General features: G+C 36.9%; 2 protein-coding genes across 2 annotated transcripts in view; one reads left to right on the top strand and one right to left on the bottom strand.

Moving 5' to 3' along the window:
* Window positions 1-4,618, top strand: part of LOC139964929 (tubulin polyglutamylase complex subunit 1-like) — a 32,311-nt gene extending 27,693 nt beyond the window's left edge. Inside the window, exon 14 of the transcript XR_011792128.1 lies at window positions 3,140-4,618. The gene's annotated coding sequence lies outside the window, so the exon portion shown is untranslated. The remainder of the gene's footprint in view (window positions 1-3,139) is intronic.
* On the bottom strand, window positions 1,314-21,123 carry LOC139964976 (cytochrome P450 2J4-like). Its single transcript, XM_071967094.1, has 7 exons — window positions 21,050-21,123; window positions 18,065-18,142; window positions 12,426-12,561; window positions 7,667-7,793; window positions 5,858-6,541; window positions 4,625-4,912; window positions 1,314-3,219 (listed from the first exon to the last, which is right to left on the bottom strand). The coding sequence occupies exons 1-7, from the start codon at window positions 21,121-21,123 to the stop codon at window positions 3,026-3,028; spliced, it is 1,581 nt and encodes a 526-aa protein (XP_071823195.1). The 3' UTR covers window positions 1,314-3,025.
* Between the last annotated feature and the right edge of the window lie 1,028 nt (window positions 21,124-22,151).

The following is a 22,151-nucleotide window of genomic DNA, read 5'->3' as shown; positions in this document are numbered from 1 at the left end:
CAAAAAAAATAAGAAGGATCAGATTCATAGGGAGATGAATGTAAACAGCATTTATGATTCTACCTTTTTATCTACTATCATTTTCAAAAATGTCCTTATCAGTTCTAAAATGATGCTTGTTTGTTTGTTTATGTAGTGGCCCTTATTAATGGAACAACTCATGATTGTTTCCTAACACATTATAACATCCCTCGCATCCTTTGTGTGAGATCATGGGGCAGATTTCATTCTGCTCATTGGGAAAATAACATCTTTTGCCCTTTCCTTTAATGGTTACTGCTCAAATACCTGTCTTTCTATTAACACAAAGTGAGCCATTTTGCAAGAAAATACATGGTATCTTGGAAAGAGTACACTTGTGATCTTGTGGGTTGGGGGTGGGGATATGTCTAGATTGTCTCCAAATACAAGGTCATATCGGAGATCAGTCAGATGCGCCAAAATCTGCTCTACCCTTAAAAGAGTATGTTGCTCAAATCCTGTTACCAGGGTAACACAAAAGTTGATAATGATATGAAAATTGTTGGCCAAAAAAAAAATGATATATGTTAAAAAAAGTACACAAAAGGGTCTCCTGAGTGAAGTGTTGATAGGGGTTAGGGAGGTAAGTCTACTTTGTCACCAAGCAACAGGCTTTTCATCTGTTGGTGAATGTGTTTCACGCTTAGCCATTTAAAAAACATGTTAAATAAAATACAAAGTATGAATTGTGTTCTGATGTCAGGATGGGACAAGAAATTTGTTAAAATGTACTCTTTTCTGGATTAATACATTAACCCATTTTTCATGAAAATTGTTTTTTAAAGTTTCCTGTATGTTAAAAAACTACACTGTATGTTGAAAATTACACTTGGGTGAACTGAAGTACATGATTTGGCAAGAAAACCTTCGAAAGGTTGTCAGAGGTTCCTCTCAAGAACTTTTCAGTTAGTTAATTGCCAGAATTTGTTGTATTATAGAAACGTTCACAGAAACTGTCATATTTTACTTTTCAACATAGATAACCCCAAATTTACATGGATGATCCCTCTGATTACAGTTGGAAAGAGAATAACAATTAAAAATGATCCCCAAAACCTCCAAATATATTAAACTGTAGGCCTACCAACATGATTGTGATGTCACAGATTCACTTTGTTTTCACACTGCAAAGCAGGATACTCACTAGAGCATCAATTGTTCAGAGACCTTTGACAAAACTATGGGTGTTAACTTAAATAAGTCTTCAAAAGGTTTTAAAAAAAAGTGGTTTTGTTACCTCAAACTCATTTAGACTAATTTAATCTTAATCCCTTTTTGTCCAACCACTTGAAGTAAACCTTAATAAATCTCTACTACATTTAATTTTTCACTATCTGTGGCACATTACTAGTAATTCTCTTCATAATATTTTCATGTGATCATCCTGACATCATGACTCACTTCACAGTACAGTATTAAAGCCAGGTACAACAAAATTTTGTGGGTTTAAATGGTTTGAAATAATTTCACACTGTACTGTATGTACTGATTGATTGAAAGGTTGGGTGCAAAACTTGCCTGACTTTCGTTCAGGGGCATAGCTAGACTCCTCCTTTTAGGGAGACCCATTGCTTTCCTAGTGGGAAGGCAATTTTCTGGAGCAACAAATGTTCCTCTCATTTCAGTGTGGCTCCCCTCCCATCCCACCCCACTTCCAAATGTCTGGCAACAGCACTTTATGTGTCTGCACCTTGTTATGGAAGTATTTCTTTCCTTTGGATTTCCAGACAAAATAAGAAAATGCAACAGGTCTTTAATAAAAGTACCACTTTTTTATCCATGTAAATATGTTAAATATATACATTATTCATAGACTGAATATTTGTGAATACTAGATATATTGCAAAAGATATTGAATTAACAACACTACAGTTACAAAAAAACAGAGTTTTTAACAAGTGCAATGTGAACTGCATTATATGAAATGTAGTTCTTCAGCAAGGTCATAATATATGAAGCTTCATTTGGTTATCTTTGCATTGTATATATCACTCATGTAATCACAACACCTCTTAACAAGGTGTTGTTTTAAGAAACTGCTCCCTTGTTAAGTAATATACTCCACTAGTTGGCTAACTCTATATTAATTAAACTATCCTCACTCAATGGGGCCCATGGTACAAGAGAATATCTCTGGCCCACAGTAATTGGCCCCAGTCCCGCTCCCCCACCCCCCAGTTAATGGTTAAACTGAATGGTGAGATACATACATTCTGTTCATAACATGACTGCAATACACCATGAGCAACTCAAAATATTTTGTTCATGTAAAAGTATCTACAGTAAGCTGAGGCTGTTCCATATCACCTTGGACAGAGGTCTGCTCAACATCCTTAGTTACCACTTGGACAACATTGAACAACTCAATATAGGTTGTGCAGTGATATATTTTAGTATTCATATCCTCTGTGTATACCATGTTAAAGCCCCACAATGCATTCAATACTGACAGTCTAAAGAATCTACTTTTGGTACTGTTCTGTGATGCTAAGAATGGGCCAAAATTTTGCAGAAAAAAAACTACACTGTCATGCATTGTGTGATTGTTTACGATTCAGCAGTACCAAATGCATTTGTAGAGTTAGGGATCTCTCAGTTTGTGTTTATAATGGAACAACACATGGGGCTTTAATATGATATAAGTGATATTAGTGAACTATTGATATTCTTTCCTTAATATGACAGCTACATGTACCCAACATATCCTCTCTCTATACACAGTGACCTAACTTGTGGTATGCTTTGTCCATATGACTGTGAACCTCGTAAAGTACGTACTATTGTTAATAGTGAAATTACTGAACTGCTCAATGGACTTTGTTTATGACAATGATATTATGTTGACTCAAATGTGCTTATGTAAGTATTGACTGACTAATCAGTTATAATTGGTAAATTACATACTGAGAGGTCAATTTGTTTTAATTGCCTAAATGACAAAGCATAGAAATTATACTTTGTTGAGATGTGTAGTCTAATCGAGATGAACTGGTATATTCACAAATCACAAAGGTTTAATAGCCTCTCGAGGACAAATGAATACTTCATTTTCGTTTGGAACAAGATTTATCCCGGCCTTGAAAGACAAATCTACTTCTTCTCCATCTTTGCCGGACAGATTATACTGATGCAAGATGTGGATGATGAGGCTTTCCATGATGGATCGGGCCAATTGTTCCCCTGCACAGCTTCTCGGACCTGAATGATGAAGAAAATAATTATTTGGTAATGTAATCAACAAAGATATGTTTACATATTTTTCCCTTAACCTATCTCCACACGCCGATAAAAATATTGCTGTCCTTTGTCCAAAGATAGCTGATGTTTTGAAGGTATATCTGAAGGTATCTTGTATAAAAGCGATCCTAGTCTGTCACATGAACATGAAGCAATGAAGAAAACTTCACTGTCCACCCTTCCATCTTAAAAGCATTATTACCACTGTCCTTTGCAGTGTATCTACTGTCTAGACACTGTTCTGTTGAATGCTGTAAATGCCACTCAGATAGGACATAGCACAATTACCATGGCTGGCTATCGATCACAAAGCTTATATAGATGCTTTGAATGAGACTGGTGTGTGATGTCACTGAAGACGTGACACATAACTGTAGCCTAGTACAAAATCACATAGCTTATGTAGATGTTGTGCAGCTGAATTGTGTGTGATGTCACACAAGACATGGCACAATCAACATAGCCTTCTGCAGATCACACAGGGTATTTAAATAACATAGAGGAGACTGGTGTGTAATGTCACACAAAACATGGAGCAATCAACATAGCCTTCTACAGAATGCATAGCTTATGTAGATACTGTACAGAAGAATGGTATGTGATGTCACATAAGACATGGCACAATAAACAGCGTTCTGCAGATCACACAGAGTATGTAGATGACGTAGAGGAGACTGGTATGTCATGTCACATAAAACATGGAGCAATCAACATAGCCTTCTACAGAATGCATAGCTTATGTAGATACTGTACAGAAGAATGGTATGTGATGTCACATAAGACATGGCACAATAAACAGCGTTCTGCAGATCACACAGGGTATGTAGATGACATAGAGGAGACTGGTATGTCATGTCACATAAAACATGAAGCAATCAACATAGCCTTCTACAGAATGCATAGCTTATGTAGATACTGTACAGAAGAATGGTATGTGATGTCACATAAGACATGGCACAATAAACGTAGCCTTCTGCAGATCACCCAGGGTATTTAGATAACATAGAGGAGACAGGTATGTGATGTCACTTTTTATAATCACCTTTAAAGACTGATAAAAACCTGGATTGCCCAGGAAAAGCCATGTTACTTTGAGGCCATGCAATTCTTATGGTGTCTTATTGCATATTCTATCACATCTGATAGGCTGACCTAATAGTCTGTATCATAGACTACGAATGTCATCCAGTCACTTCGGTTGACAGGCATCCTCTGTTAAACAGTATCTTCTCAAACAAACAAAATGCTGTAAAACTGTACCCTGTGCTGACTTAATTTATTGTTAATCTTGTCTTCATATCTACCTTAGTTTTGTGACTAAGATCATATTTTAATTAAATTTTGTGGTTTTTTTGGGGCAACTCACCTATACCAAAGGAAATCACTCTTTTGGATCTACGCTCATCACTGTCGTTATTGAGGAATCTTTCAGGCTTAAACTGATGTGGATCTGGAAAGTCATTTGGATTGTGATGAGCTGAGATGTAGTAACCCAAGACAGGTGTCCCTCCTGGAATTGTATAACCGTGAAATTTGACATCTCTCGTGGTACTGTGTGGTGCTCCTAGGGGTGCGGGAGGTCTAATTCGCAGTCCTTCAGCAATCAACGCAGTTATGTATTTCAGCTTCCTCCTTTCTTTGAGTGTTGGAGGATCTGAAAATAAAAGAAAAGTAACTTAAGTTTGCAAAAATATATTCAGCTATCTATTTTTCTTATAATGGAATATCTTTTTCCATTTCCCAGTCAGACCCCTGTTGTTGTCTTTGCCTAAGTACATACATAAATGAAAACAAACTTCTGTTGAAATCCCTAGCTACACTGTTGGTGATTGTATACAATTAAAATAGGATGTGATATCTGGTTTATGCAAGTATGCAAGGTACTGTGACTTCTGAATGTCACCTTCAATAAAAAAGCTTGCTATATAGAGATGGCCACCAACTAAATGGTGGAAAGCATCATTGCAGGAGCACTGGGTTTGAAGTCCTCAGGTCACTGGATCAATTCCTATTCATGCAAAAAACTTATTCCCCTTTTTTCTTCAAAAAATTGTTTATAATTTTCTGTTGTTAATTTACCGACAGGTTTTTACTGTTCTTTAAAACAAAATAGGTTTATTTATTTATTTATTGTTTTTTTTTTTTTTTTTTGCCTTTCATTTCATTTAGAACTTGAGTGTAACTGTCCCCCACCCACTCTTTCAAGTTGTCCATGCATGGTTAAAGTAGTAAGGTACAGTTTCCAAACCAATGAGAAGACCATGAGGGAAGGGGTGGAGGAGTAAGGATAACAAATTTGTGTGTATCAAAACCTTCCAAACTTCCAGCGAATGTATTTGTCTCAATAATCAAATCAGCCTTCAGAGGCCATACTTCCCATTAGAAATTTACATTTATATATGTCATTTCCTACAATAGAAAAAGAAAACAATCATCATCAACCTGGTGTCCTTGACAATGCCTGGACTTCAAATAAGGGGTTGTCTAAAATGGGAGATGGGTGACTTGTATTGTTGGAAAATCTCAGCCTATCCGAGGATTAGTATCTGGATGGGAAAGGAGCTAGAGAGAGAGAAAAAAAAGTTTGTTTTCTCCTCACCTTTGCCAAATACAGAAGCTAGTTCCTGTTGTGCTTTCTGTTGCACATCTGGATTTGCAGCTAGCAGTAACATCAGCCATTCAAGATTGACAGCTGTTGTTTCACAACCTGCTTGGAAAAAGTCTACAATCAATCCCACAAGTTGAGATTCCTCTTTCTGGTTACCGTACAGTGATTGTCCGTCATGGGAGGATGCATATTCTTCTACGTATCTGAACACAAAACTGTTTAAAATGTCTTGATGCTGTTCTTCTTTCTGATGTAAAGATTTAATCATGCCATGTAAAAGTCCTCCCATTTTTGATATGTTACTCTCCATATCAGTAAAGTTGTCCAACAGTTGCTTCAATTTTAGTGGGAGGTGTTTACCAACAAGAATGAGTGCTGGATTATTTTGAAAATTGTTACTAATCAATTTTCTGATCTTTTGACATGTTTCACTTCTTTCATTGCAAAAGGAATCACCAAATGTTATTCCTCCAATAATGTCAGTCATGGCTGCACTACATAAATTTCGCAGATTAATTTTTCTGGGGGAATCCCCTATCAAAGACATGATCCTTTGTATATATGGTTGCATTGTTTCATCAAACTTATCACTGCCAGCCCCGAGTCCCCTGAGTAGAGACATTGCCTTTTTCTTTTCCTGTTTGTGATAAGCTCCGGATTGCAGAAGAACTAAACCTAAGAGAGAAAATATGCATAAACAGTGTTTGTCACTTAATGGTATTAAGTAGCATGAATTCACAAATCTGTATTTTGGTAATACTATTACAGAAGATATGTTAAAGATGGGCGGTGATTTGTTTCAAATATTTGGGGGGTACATTTGCTTGGGTGCAGGCGCGTACCTTGAACTTGTATCCCCAAAATTGTATGGTTACTGGTTGCTACAGCCCTATTTTCTTTGTTTCTTTTTTTGCAATCCAAATTTCATTACGGATGCGGTCCGTCTAGCTAATTCATTTCGGGAAAAAATTAAAACTACTATCGGTGAAAGTCTGTGACATTTTTTGATGATATATTTAGTAACAAATTTTGACACGGTTAGACAGGCGGTAGCAAGGAATTTGCCAAGGGAGGGGCGAAGCTTGTAGGTAAACTATCTAAGCGTAGCGCCATTATGTGTTGGCGCGAAGCAATAAAGAAACTTTTGGCCGAAAATGCCTCCCAGATCGCTGGAAATGGCACTTCCCAGGCCTTGTAAGTTGCATGCAACCCATATCGATGTGGTTCATATATGATTGTACGTACTTACACTCATACACAAGAGATGTACAAACATTATGATAATAATCATGAGTGACAACTTGCTATACGGTCACAGATCCCAGAAACGACAACAAAGTGTCATTTACCTCATGCAGCATGTGTTGGATGAAGTTTTAGCCGCCGCCTAGTATGATTTGGATAAATAATCTCACGCATTATTTTCTATTTATAGCCACAAAAAAAAACTATGCCACCAAATATTGGGGGGATATTAGATACTATATCCCCCACCTAAAATATTGGGGGGGACATGGCCCCCCCCCCCGTCCTCCAATGATTGCCGCCCATGGTTAAAGATATCACCACTTACCCTAGCTTTACCTTTATTAGATTCCCTCTATAGCAGCACAGATAGAGAAATTTAGACTTAGAGTAATACTGCAATATTGTTCCTTTTAATTTCTCTCAACAATATGTTCGCTAAGTACCTTTAAAGCGCTCAGTGATTATACTTAAGTTGTAGGCAAAAGAGAGAGATTGGGCAGAGGGGTGGGGGCGGGGGAGTGGTTAAAATGTTTACAATAGATCACATCTCACCAATATTTCCCATTCCTGTTGCATTCCCTAATATCGCTGGGCGTGCCCCAAACTCCTCAGACCGTAGAGAAAATGCTTCATTGATCGTCTGGATGTCATTCAGTATGAGACATTTGACAGGTCCAATCTGTGAAGGGTGAAGTGAAAAGGAACTACATTAGCATAATTGCATAATAGGTTTCGTTGAAAACACATATAAGTGGATGAAAGAGACAGTGTAGGGCCAGGGAAGAGTTTTACAACAACCTAACCCTCCCTCGACCCCTAATTTCTTGATCTTAGAATAGCAACATAGATACACTAGCAAATTGTTATATTTCAATGTGTTTTCCACAAAACTGAAGATCAAAATCATCTCTATCCAGTAACTTTATGTTTAAGGTTACTTATATGAACTCAACTTTAAATCTTGTTTGTGTCCAGTGTAAACCATGAAGAAATATCATCAAATTATTCTGTAAAGACCTTGTTGTATCTTCCCCTGTTCACAGTCTTAGCCAATACAAATTGAAGGAACATACGACGCCTCAGACGTTATTGATGCCTTTCGGGTTTAGATTTGTAACAATTTCGTACCACTTTTTACCTCTTTTATCCCCTCATTCACGGTAGACTTATTTCGTTATCTTCCACGAAGGAAAGTGAAAGAGGATCATCAAAGTGTATTTTTATTAATGGTTAATTAAAACTCAAATTTAAGATCATAACCGTGGGCCTAGTAAAAATGAAAAAGTTTTATATAGCAGTGGCTAGCGGGATGAGATAATCCGTCACTTAAATCACAGGCCCGATAGGCTTACAATTTCCTGGATACATGAACTGTTATACCCGTTGAAAAATTCTGTGATGTGCACATGATTTCGAAGGTGGGGAAGGGGGCACCAACGTCTTCATTTTGACAAAATCCTATGACTGACGATAGCGATAGGGCCCTGACCGCCTAACCCCCCCCCCCCTTCCCAACACCCTTTTTGCGCACGTTACTGCAAACTCGACACAGATGATCATCATCGACGTCAAAATATACGAGCGCAACGAAAAGGTGACAAATGTAACCATTATATTTGTGTATTCGTGTATATCGGTAAGTGTGCACGTTAATAAACCAGTTTGCAGCCATCCATTCATGTCATGATCTCTCAAAGCGTAACTTGGTTCAATTACAAATAAGCATCATCAAATAAAAGTACAACGCTTCTGCGTGCAAACCTTTCAATACGTTAAAGTGCAAGACTATCAATGCCTTTGAAATAAAAATCTTGCACCAGCATGTGCTTACTTACGTCCGTCAATATGCGAGTCGCAATCATTGAGTCAATGAGTAAGTACTAGTCAATATATTAATACCGTGATATTGTTATATTGAGATGACTTGCGTGTCTGCAGAATTGGACTTTGTAATGGAACTGTGCTTCACAGCTAGGGTTCTCTGTTATATGGAAGTTTAAAAACCTATATGAATTGAGACGTTTATGAAAGTTAAGCTGATTTATCATCGCGGGTCTTTTCTGGAAAACTGGATTGTCAGTTGCGCAAACAACTTTTATAACCAACATTTTCCTTCAAAGGTGGATTTCTGTTAATTATTAAGTGTGTTTTTCTGTTCAGTGAGAGATGGTTTAGCCTACAATTTAATAAACAGCAAAAAAGGCAGTCAGGAGAAATTTCACTCTCGCAACATCGGTTCTTTATCGGGAGTTTGAGGTGTGAAGAACTTATAAAAGAAACGACATTCGTAAAAACGATCGTGTTTTATGCAGTTTTATTAAATTTTGCTTGTTTTCTGTGACTTGTTGTGACAGTGGAATGATTCGCCTTATGTGTCTGTTTGTGAATTTATTTTAAACGAAATAGAAATTTGTGGGCTTTTTTTAATTATTAAAGGATCGGAAAACAAAAACGGTAAGATTAATTTCAAATATAACGAATAATAGGCACTAGTGTGTTATATATTAATCGTGGACCAGACGGACGGTTAAGGACCACCTACGCGTCAGTGACGGCTAGCTTTTGGTTGATTGTTCGTAGTCATAACATAGCCTGAATTGTATAGGCCTACCTGAAGAACGTGTACACCATAATGGCAAGTATTAGAAAGACATACGAGCAACGTTGTGTGTATTTGTAGATATTAAATAAAAACCATCTTTCCCTAAAACGTTAAATGTAAGGTTTCATACATAGCCTATAATTGATCCTTTCAGTCTATCATTGTTTAATTAAATTGATAGTTTTCTTGTAAAACATTAAAAATCAATTAAAAAATACGACGGGTGATAGGACGCCTGAGATCTATAAATTAAGCAAACAGGCGTACATTTTGCATAAATATATGTAGGGGGTAATTAATAGGCCGACCATGACTTAAATTTTGCATGTGCATGTTAAAAAAGAGTGGAATTGGCCAAGTTATTTACCAGTTGAATTTGACTTCTAAAAAAATTACATATATTTTGTTGAGGAAAATTTTGTCAAGAACTGTTGGATCAGACAACTTTAAAAGGAAGTAATTCTTTGTAAAAGTGTATTTTTATAATTTCGATAACTTCAAATTAGTGCCTATTTGATTAATCTCAAATCTAGCCATGTCAGATATTAGAAAAAAGTTAGTAGGCTATACCTAGGTTGATAGAAATAAATTACATGTTATCGTTTACATGCCTGCTGACGTAAAAATATTGATATTAATTAATAGCGTATTAAAATTCCCATGTTGTGTTGTACTTGCTACTTTACATGGTAGTTGCAGAAAATAATGGTTAAATTTAAACAAACTGCTCTATTTAAGTCCACCAGGAAGTGATGATATTTATAGCATGAACCTCGAAATTTGCAAATACAGTAACAAAAATGAAAAACCTACGTCACATTAAATTTGTGTACAAATGAGATAAATGGTCCCATCAGTCATGATCAGTGTTCATAATGCTCTGCTCTGTGGATCGACGTTCAGATTTATAGGCTACTTTTATTACTAAAAAGGAAAACTGAAACTAAACAATTGGAAAACCTACGAAAGAGCTATACTAAAAATGGAAGAAAATCCGAACACAGTTTCTCGCTTTTCTCGCGGATAATTTGTAGCATATACGACATAATCTGAAAAGCTATATAGAGTACGATACGGTTGTTTTCTATGCAGTCAGTGTGTTTACGCGTTGAGCGTACAACCTGGAAGCCCCCTTATTGTGTGCAGGATTAGAGTAGGGCCTACAAGGTTTTTTTTTCTTCTCTTTTCTTAAAATATCTCAGTCGCCTACTATCGAGAGGCTCAATAGAAGAAGGGCTTTTTTTCATTTCAATTCTTCCTTTTTTAATTCTATGGAATGGTTAGAGGCCTCAATTTATCATCACGGTACTTAAGAAACTTGAAGTCAACATGTTGAATGTCGTTTCATTTCAGAGATTTCATTGAGGTTCAATTGGGACGAAGAGCTTATAGTGTCGAACTAAACATAACCAGGCATTATTCACAGGATAATATGAGACAAGCAAACTGAATTTCTATGTTTAAATATGACATGTTTTGTAGATAACCAACGAAGAAGTAACAATTTAAAGAACCACATGACGTTTCGAGTGAAGTTTTATTTAACGGGGCAAAATTACTGTAATTTCGTCCCAAGTTTTGCCAACGCTGTTTGCTTAGGTTGGTTCTGGAACCCTGAAGTTCGTACTTCATATATTAAGACTTCCGCAGGCTTATACACGTACGAGGACTTCATGAGACCTACACATGTAATACAACTTCATCAACATGTATGTGTAATTCTGGTACGTCATTAACTGAGTATCTATATATATTTATATAGATGTACTAAGATGTCCTAATTCTCCCATCAGGTTTACGTACACACCTGAACTTCATCAGACTTGACACATTTTTATGGCGACTTCGTCATACTTATACGTGCATGCATGTACAAATAGTTCAGTAGATTATTCTATATTGCCTATGTAATAAGGTCTCCCACAGAATCATACAGAATTATTTACCAGGTTTGCACATCCACTTAAATTCCCTCAAACTTTATGCAAACTCTAATAGGGTTGTGAATGAGTGGAATAGTTTGCCTGAGAAAGTTGTACTTGCAAGTAGTGTCAATGGGTTTAAGAATGCTTTGGACAAGCACTTTAAGCATTGTCATCGGGTCTGAGTGTTTGTGTCTTCAGTTTTTCCCCTCTCTTTATAGGGTCCTTGATGGGGACTTAAGTGTCCCTCCTGATCTTTTTTTCTACTAAACTAAACTAAACGTACCAAGGCTTCGAGTGTAACACATGTACTAAGACTATAGTGTCAAAACTTCATTTGACTCACTACGCATGTTAAATGTGTACTATATACGAAAAGTTTATCAAAACTTATTTAGACCTCCACATGTGACTAAACGTCGGTAGGCTTACATTTGTAGTAATAATGATTTATACGTCAGACTACAATAGGCTGGTCCTTTTAAAAACATTCCTACAGAACTAAAGATAGCTTCAAGCTTGAAAGAAACCAGTTTTCGAAGCATATTTCTTTCCATCGGTTTAACGTATGTTCCATTATTAGGATGAGGTTGTAAAAGTGAACTGCAATATCTAGCCCAGTATTGTTTTTTTATGATAATAATAATAAAATTAAAATACATTTAAACAAAATGCAAGAGCTAGCTTGCAATGAAAGTGGTAAATATGAGGACATTGCGGGATATATAAAATATGTGAACCTAATATGAGCAGTATTTAATAGTTTAATTTCGGATACTACACTCACCTTTAAGGTGTAAAATGAGCCGTAACGATCTGCATAATCCTGTAATTGTTTAAATGGATTCTTCAGTAATTGCAAAACAGAACCCAGAACAGGTATCCCCTTCGGTCCAGGTGGGTACTCGATGTCCCTTTTTGATCTTCTCGAAATTAATAAGAGAACCAACAGGATACTTAAAATGACCAAGTAGAACATTCTTAGAAAGTTGATGAGAATGAAGCTTAGACCGATGAAAAATAAATCAACTCATTGAGAGTGAATCACCAATCTCGTCCAATTGCTTCTCAAATAGGAATGAATAATTGCAAGAGAGTGTGATCCTCTTAAATAGATCTGCATACTCATCGGATATGGTGGTTACCCTTTGTATGGAGAAGGTCTGCACTGCAAAAAAAAAATATATACAAAAGAGGTTTAAAAGCCTTATCGGGCAAGGACGTTTTTTTTTTAATTCTTTTTTTGTGTTCGAAATGTTTTGTGTAATAGCCTGAAATAAGAAGAAGAAGAAGTACAATGGTTATTACGCGGATCGCAAATCGTCCTTGCCTTCACAAATTTGACTTTACACAAACTAGTTTTGGATTTCCTATGATGATTTTCATTTAAATAAATATCGGATATGGTGGTTACCCTTTGTATGGAGAAGGTCTGCACTGCAAAACAAAATTATACAAAAGAGGTTTAAAAGCCTTATCGAGCAAGGACTTTTTTTTTTTTTTAATTCTTTTTTGTGTTCGAAATGTTTTGTGTAATTCCCCCGAAACAAGGAGAAGAAGTACAATGGTTATTACGCGGGTCGCATATCGTCCTTGCCCTCACAAACTTGACTTTACACAAACTAGTTTTGGATTTCCTTTGATGATTTTCATTTGAATAAATACATAATAAATATCTTTGTTATGTTTTTTCTTTTTACATTTTCTTTTTTTGTTCTTTCCCCAAAATTGAAGAAAATCATCATGCGCAGACATGTCTGACTGTGTAAACATGCTAAGAGCTCACAGTCGGATGGACTTGACCTTTCTTGTATGAATAATAAATAGCTTATGCCATATGGTGGGCTTAAGAAATCATGAGAATTTTCTCTTCACATGTTAACAGCATACTATAGTTTGTATTTCGTCATTTAATTGCGAACACCTCAGTGCAAAATTAGTCGCTGCATGAAAATTTAAGTACTTACCAATATCTTCAACATCCTTTCGAAAATTATCAATATTGATACAAATTTCTCTCATGTATATTTGTAGCGGGTTGTGTCGAGACGGTAGGAGGGTGTGGTGCGGTGTGGTGCGGGTTGTTAGTACTACTACAGGATGTAAGGAGATCTGAAGTTCACTGGAGCAATTTCGTTTTTGGTTTCGATGATAATCGTAACCTCTGTATTTATGATGGTGTGTGTGTGAGAGTGCGTTTGTGACGCCCAGCTTGTAAACACGTTATCTCAAGAAGGAAAGGTCAGACTAATTTCATATTTATAAAATAAAACCCTGTAAACTCGATATCTCAAGACGGGAAGATCAGACCAATATCATATTTGATGTTTAAAAGTACCACCTTAAGTACAAGAAGCCTATTGTTTTGGTGGAGGTTAAAGGTCATTTAGGGTCATGCACCAGGGGTTAAATTGTGAAACCTTGTAAACACGGTATCTCAAGATGGGAAGCATGGGCATACTTCATATTTAGTTTATAGAAGTACCACATTGATTTAAAAAAGTCTATTATTTTTGGTGGAGGTCAAAGGTCATTTGGGGTCACCAGGCGTAAAATTGTGAAAACCTCGTAAACGTGATATCTCAAGAAGGGAATCACGGACAGACCTCATATTTCCACTGTTTTTGATGGAGGTCAAAGTTCACTTGGGGTTACAAGGGGTCAAATTGTGAAAACCTTGTAATCACGATATCTCAATACTGGAAGCTTGGCTCCAATGCAGTGTGTAGAAGTACCACATTGAGCTAAAGCAGCCTATTGTTTTTGGTGGAGGTCATATGGGGTCATCAAAGGTCAAATCATGAAACCCTTGTAAACATGTACACCCTCACTATGCATTACGTCAGATTCATGAAGAAAATTGCTTATGTAACATCATCGAAACCACAATGCATTTTTGCATTCTGGTTAGTTTACTACCCAAAGTCCTACATCTCGGTTCCTTAATCAGTTGCAGATGCGTGTACGTAGATCATACGTAGCATGCAACCATATGACTACCCAGTGGCGGCACCAAGGGGGCATCATGATACTCTCCTCCTCCAGCTCTGCCCCATCGACACCCCCGCGGAGGGGTGGGTGGAGGCCTTTTAAATACTTTCCAGTGAAATTGAATTGTCTGGAATGTATTTCTGTGCTTAAGTTAAAATTAACTACAAGACCACTGTATGAAAGCGCTTTAGCTTCCTGGCTTGGAATACCTTCCACAAAAATTAAATTCTCTGTCTGACATATGCTGTTGTCCAAAATCCAACAACTTCTGGGGGCATCGCCCCTGGACCCCGACCAGTGCTTTGAAATAAATTCAATAGAAATAATATGTATCTTTCACACAGTTTCCGACTGAGTTAGATAATGACATGAACCTATATGGAGTTGTCATAGGCGGAACCATGATTTTATACAAAAGGGGTGTGTACCTGGGTTCACGTAGAAGCCGATTCCAATGAAGGGAGAAGGTAAGGTAACCCCTCCTCCAGAAAAAAAAGAACGAATAGACGTCAAATGTTGTACTCTGAGGCTTAATAATGCTATAACTTAGGTCAAACGAAAGTTTCAGCAAGCATGCAGGATGAATCAATCAATGTAAGTGTGCAGTGTGTTGCCTCTGCACCAATATCAAAACATATTTCAGAAATTAAAACTTTTTAGAAAATGAAAATGACAAGCAGCCGTAAGATTTTGAAATCCATTAAATTTGTTGAGTGGCTTCTGCTTTAGCAGCATATATGACCATGTGTGTGTATGTGTGTGTGTTTTTTTTTTTAATTAGAATTTGCAATAGCCTACCTTCACGAAACCAACATCTTTGTTCTGTCCTGGGCCCAACTATCAAGATTACGATTTACGTCATATATAGCCTACATGTGATTGAAGAGATATCAATACGTGTTGTTACTTTCACATTCACCAAGAAACTCTGCTGAGCGGAGGGGGGGGGGGGATTCAATACCCCTGCATAGGAGACGGTTCAGACTTAAACACGTAACTGTCTATCAACTGCAGTAGGAAAGACATACGAGAATGGACCAATCCTACAATAACAACTGCTATTGATCTTCCATCACAGAATTTATATCGAGAAAGGGATGAAAATTACCCATCCCTAGCCACCTTCCGATCTGGATACGAGCATGTGAATTCTATTGATTTAAGATACGCCAGTAAACACATGAGTCACACCCTATTCAAAGCATGATACGTAATCAGGAAACACAAACAAGATATACCTCTTCGTTTCAAAGAGGTCCTTGTTTGTTTGCCCCGATCTTCTTGATTGGCTTGCACGACAATACGACAGTGCTCTATCTTCACGTTTATTGTCTATGGTAATACAGCCAGCCAACGTGCACGTTTATGCAGTATCGCACATGTTTCACTATGTAATATATCAAATTTAAAGGATTACAGATTCATCAACGTTTTACTGTGATTTTTATTAAAGTGCAATTCTCTGTATGGAAACCGTCTGATTTTCTTTATGTTATATGTCTGGAAATTTATTACCCTCCCTTCCCACTTTGAAATCCTGTGCTTCTCACATGCGTTGAAAATATCGTTCAGTTAGGTATGTATTCCTTGCCACGAAATGTTGTAAGGAGTAAGGAGGCATCCTGGTCAACGTATGGCAACGTTGGGGCATACCGAGACTCGACAAAGATAAAGTATTGATTGGTACACGAAACCAATGATTCTGTAGTGCATGAAATTAATTAAGGTATTGTGTGTCTACGCATATAATTATTATGGAACTCTATGAAGAACCGACTTCATCCACCCACGCCGCATCTCACAACGGATAATGTATATACCATTGAAGCTGCCAGCGCTCAAGAAGCAATTGATCTTTTTCCACACAAAAAAATAATACCCTTCATTTGGTCCCTTCCCATATCTTTACAACTACCATCCTCTCCCTCTTTACCTAACAACCATTCCCTCCCAACCTCCCCCTTGTCCACCCCCCATTATCAAGCCCTTCCCTTTTCCGCCGTCCCCCTCCCTCCCGGTACTGTTACGCCACGCTAGACATAAATGAAACGCTTTATCAAACGACTGCGCCGTAAGGTATCAGACATCCTGGAATTCCAAGGGACGGGAGGAAGGTCTTGAATAGGCTATATCGATTAAATAGTCATAAATACAATACCACTTCAATGTCCATTAATTCAGGCGATTCTACTAATAATACACATTAAAGCAATCGGTTAACTGTATGATAACTTTGATTTCGTCGATAGTAATTGCTTTCTTCTTATCTTTTAATGGTCAAGACTTTTCTATAGTAATATTATTAAATTTTGAAACATTTAATTTAACGGGAACATGTCGAAACAGTTGGTCAATTCGGAAAAAAATTCTTCTCACGCGATCCAACACAATGCCAACTTAAATTCGTTATTTATCTTGTATATTGACATCGATTGTACTCCCCGGTGATAATTATTCTACCCCCACGTGGAAGATACTTAATTGACTATAATCAATTTTCATATTCGCGCTTTTCTGAGTTTATATAACCCTACAAATGACATCATATAGAAGCAGAACGGTGTCTATGCCTTGGTTATCGTATTCAGAATAGACAACAAAAAAATACTAATAAGAGGTTTGTTTGGAAATCGTAACTGCGGGCTTTTAAATTGTATATTTGTCCTGTGTGCAAGGCACTAAGGTGACACTATACTTATATGATTTCTATCCCGAACTATCAAGAACCTCGAGTATACGGACACATTTCTGTTTGCCTTCATGAATGAGTCGCACATTCCCGTGAACTTCAATATATTCGGTAATCTCTTGCCCCCCCCCCTCCCTTTCTAACCTTCTAATTGCTGAAGTTTTCGACTGGTTTTAATTTATATACGCGTGCACCAGGCGTGTAGTTAGACCCCTTTCTTCAGGGGTTCCAAAGGTTTTCCAGGAGGCAAGAATAACTCATTTACTAAAAGAAAACATTTTTCAACATCCCTGAATGTTGGTCCGGCTCCTGCAAACCCAAGAGTCGTGTCCCTTCCCAATCTCAATCCTAAGTCAGGCTCCATGAGACACTTGAGAATATGATTTGAAGTCATGTTTCGAAATATTGAATACTCATGTACTGGTCCAATATTTGTTTACATCTTGTTTTGGCTGACAGCGTTTTGCCCCGGCTAATTAGCATGGTTAGTCTCTATGTATGATACATGTACGATAGACACGTAATCTCCTGTTTTTAAAAAGAATCTGAAAATTGTTAACACAAGTTTACCAATTCCTACGGGTACATGGAACGCCTGTGGGTCTACCATACACAGAAACACGTGTGGAACTATTTGCCCTGATTCGAGTTACAACTTGTTTTCAAGTTAAAAATTCCAACCCACTGAATGATCACAGTTAATATTGATATAACTATAAAGCATATGTATGATGAATAACACTTACATGAATTTGTCAGCTGCATGGGCTGCAATCAGTAAGAAAACATCCTTGACGCCTCCGTTGTGTCCACTTGAGAAACAACTAATGTTTTATAATCCGAAATACTTTGACATCAGTGCACGTGAATTCACAAACGTAGGCGTCCCACAACCCCCTCAATTTGATCGAAATGACACGCTACACTTTTAAGTTAAAGTGTCTCACAGTTTATCAAATGACATCCGTGTAATAACAAGCATCAGCTGCACATTATGCCACAGTGCCTTAGTCCAACCTATCTCACCCCTCCCCTCCCCCACTTCATGCACCATGTATGTATTAATTATCATTTTAATGTATTTTTAATTTTGATGTTGTACACCGTAAATACACTTTCCTTTCAGTTCAGGTTTATTTTCCCCCTATTTACAGTGAAATGAGACTATAAACATAAGAGTCTCATCAGTTAAACTTGCTGGGCTAATTAGTCTACCGAACATACCAATAGTCTGTTTTGATTAAGAAATTTACAGCAACTTCCTTTGTTTTTCATTCTTTTTTGGTCCGAGATGATTCGTCGTAAAATTTTAAGCCATCTTATTTATTTTAATGTTTGAAAATTAAAACAAAGTAACTATAATTTTTCTTACAAATTACTCTTTATTCTTACAAAATGATTAAATTCTTAATGCGATTATTAACCTCTTAGTTACACATTACTTCTTACAATTTATGCATTGGTATTAACAGTTACTGCTTAATTAATTTGTTACTTAATTAGTATTTAGTAATTTATAATTGCTCAATTAGAAATGACTCATTCCCTTTTACAAGTTAGCATACATACATACATATATATATATATATATATATATATATTACAAATTATTCATTTTTTTTTTCAAACTTATTCATTTCTTAATGCGAATCAGTAATCCCGTACTTAGATATAACTTCTTTTGTTATTACGAATGACACATGCAAATGGCATTACCAGTTATTGATTAATTATGGATTAATTATTGCTCAAGTTTAAACTTTAAACTTTAAACTTTTCTTATGACAAGTTAGCATGGACTCGTGACTCCGCGATCATAACCCTGTTAGCCAAAATGTACACCACGTACACGCTATACTGCATATAACCGTCACTTGTGGTTCAAACTTCTCTTTCTCCAACTCTCACTCTTTTTCCTTTAACTCAGTTTTTCATGTCATTAACAGATCTAAATTTAAAAAGATCGTTTGGCGATTGACCTTGCCCACTTCATGAAGTATTTATAGACGATATTCCATTCTTTTCATCAGAACCTTTTAATATCACTTTCAAGCCTTTTTTCTTCAAATTGTGATCTCATATTTTTCTTTGGTTTTGTAATATCTGTTTATTTGCAAGTTAACGCAATGCCCTCGAGTGCATTTTGTAATTTATAGCGTTAAGCCATTGTTCTGTTGCTAGGATAAACATTCTCATTCCTATGGAAACTTTTACAAAACAAGTTTCACCCCCATTCATTACAACAATTTATAAAAAAAATTAATAAAAAAGTTAAAAAAACGTACGACCAACTTTCTGTTTATATATATCGAATTTTAACACGGCGTGAATCTGAAAGAAGGACCTCATTGTAAAAGATTTCTAAATATATCAAAAAATCGTTCGGAAAGCAAACAAGCTCTTCCCTTCGGCATTGTTGTTTTGAAAATCTCATCGCCTTTACATTTAAAGAAAACCACTAAACCTTTAACGTCATAACTATTTCAGGATGACGTCATAAGTGTACAACGTTGATTTTCAATCTTTTTGTTGCCCAGGCGACAAAACGATGCGTGGGATTACGTTACTTTTATAAAGAAAGAAATTATTTTAAAAAGGGGGGGGGGGGAAGACAAGTATGCAATTTTAACCGAGATTAATTGTTATTATTATTTTTATTATTATTATCCTACCGGTGCCGAGATTGGCAGGCCTTCTGCCATATTGATTGCCTTCGTAATGGGTAAAGAAGAATATTAAAACCGTAAGTATACTGCTGCTGGCTCGATGATGTCATGATTTTAGACTTGTTCAAGTCCTCGTTCCTGGGCATCGAGTAGGCTAACATTACATGGACTTGATTCTTTGCATACCTCAGCAGATTTACTAACAATAACATGAAATGATTGTTATGTAATCAAGTCATTGTATATATGTAAACGTATATTACATTGAGGCAGAACTAAGTTCTCGTGTGAGTCTCGCTTTAAAAATGCTACCCACACGTAACTCGACTACTGTGTGTAATAGTAACTTAGTGGCGTGTGGGTTTACTGTATTGTGGTATTTTTAGAACTGCATGACCTTTCTTTCCATTGGCAGCGATTTAGACTTCTTCATGAACTTACTTATAAAACATGGGGTTCCATTTGTCTTTCAATGCATCAATAACATTTATAAATATATATATATATCGGTAAATCAATAACATTTTGAAATTGAAGCAGGTTGGGCAATTAGTGACATTTTTTGACATTTCAAATGAGAGACACTGCCTTCCTGCTCAAGCTGAAGCGGAAATCCTGGCTTTACATTTCCACTACAAAAGGACTGAAAGAAGCAATTGACAAACGCAGAACCAAGTTATATGAATGACACTGAGGATGTCGTGAACTCTTTTGCAAGTTGGATTGAGACGTGGGCGAATAGTCGGCCAAAGAACAGTGTTCTTGTGAGTAAGTCAAACCAAACATGAAACATTGCTGGTTTTATTTTAGTTTGTAGTAATGTATCACTACCCTCCCCCACCCCAGCTCTCCTCCCCTCCCCCATTCTACTTCTTGTTATGTTAATGTCAGTACACTCTGCACACTCATCTCTCTTTAACATTATTATCATCAATTGTCATCGTAATTCGGGGGATTATTTTACATTCACTCACGGAGGGAAGAATTGGCTCACTCCTTGCGCATAGAGGCTAATTCGTCTAAATATGCCCCAGAATGCACAACTTGACGTTTAACTTTTTTTACCTGGGGAGGACCACACCGCCTCTTGTATCAAAACCTGGATCTGCCCCTACCCATCTATAAAGGATTATACCCATACCTAAATCAGTCGGTGTATTGCAGCACACCCCCCCCCCCCCCGTTCAAATCCTCTATAAATGTCGCTGGCCCGGGCCCACTCCGTGGATTTGTCAATGGTTATAACGGAACGTTGAAGTCTATATACGGTATTGTAATCCACTTAACTCCATAAGCAAGTGATATGTAGCTGTGCTGTTTGGTCAAGCAGGGTCTAATGGGATATTAGTGACATTTTTAGTCAAAAAAATTTGCTGAACATTTGCTGATCACATAAAGTAATCGCTATATAAGATTGCCTCCACTTTCAGTTTTGAACAAATCGTTTTTAAGCGCGAAAATGTGACTTTGTCAAGTTTTGTGAAACCTTGATGCAGGTGTATCTGGCAACCGACCTTTCAAATAAATGACATTATTATGACAAATACAGACAAATTGAGAAAAGTTTTGTGTATTTCATTTATCTAAAAAGGAAGTTATTCTTAACAAAACTTGCACATGATTTTCGTTGCAAGTTGCAAGTTCTTTGCAAAGTTGCAAGTTCTTTGACATACGACCCAACATTTGAATTGTGTCACTTCAAGGTGAAATTAATCAATAGTAAGGCTATGGAGAAGAGGAAAAAAAGTCAGTTTTGAAGTATTATCTGGATGACGTCATTGTGTGAAAATCATATATCAAATGAGGGTTTCATATTCTTAACAAAGACAAAGTTGAAGAGACATTCAAATGATGGAATTGGATGCACGAATGTACTTGGTGTTTGAGGTAATGTTTTGAGGTAACTTTGCGGGTTGCTTCTCAAATCGAAGTCAAGTGTCCCACAGTCCATCGAAGTATACACCTGCCCCCTCTCTCCCGCCTACTATAGCAGGATTGAGCCCTCATCCACCGCCACTGTCTCAGCCTGCACCTAATATATAGATATGCTGATTGCATTGTATTGTTTTGTAGCACTGTAGACTCTTTTGCCGCTCCATATAAGCAAGTGTCACGTGGTCTATCATGAACGGGAAAAAACTTTGAGATTTTGGTGATTTGGTTTCAT

The sequence above is a fragment of the Apostichopus japonicus genome, chromosome 23 (genome assembly GCF_037975245.1).
Source record: "Apostichopus japonicus isolate 1M-3 chromosome 23, ASM3797524v1, whole genome shotgun sequence".
Taxonomy (NCBI): Eukaryota; Metazoa; Echinodermata; class Holothuroidea; order Aspidochirotida; family Stichopodidae; genus Apostichopus; species Apostichopus japonicus.
The sequence above is the reverse complement of the archived record's forward strand: the minus strand, read 5'-3'. Positions and strand labels throughout refer to the sequence as shown.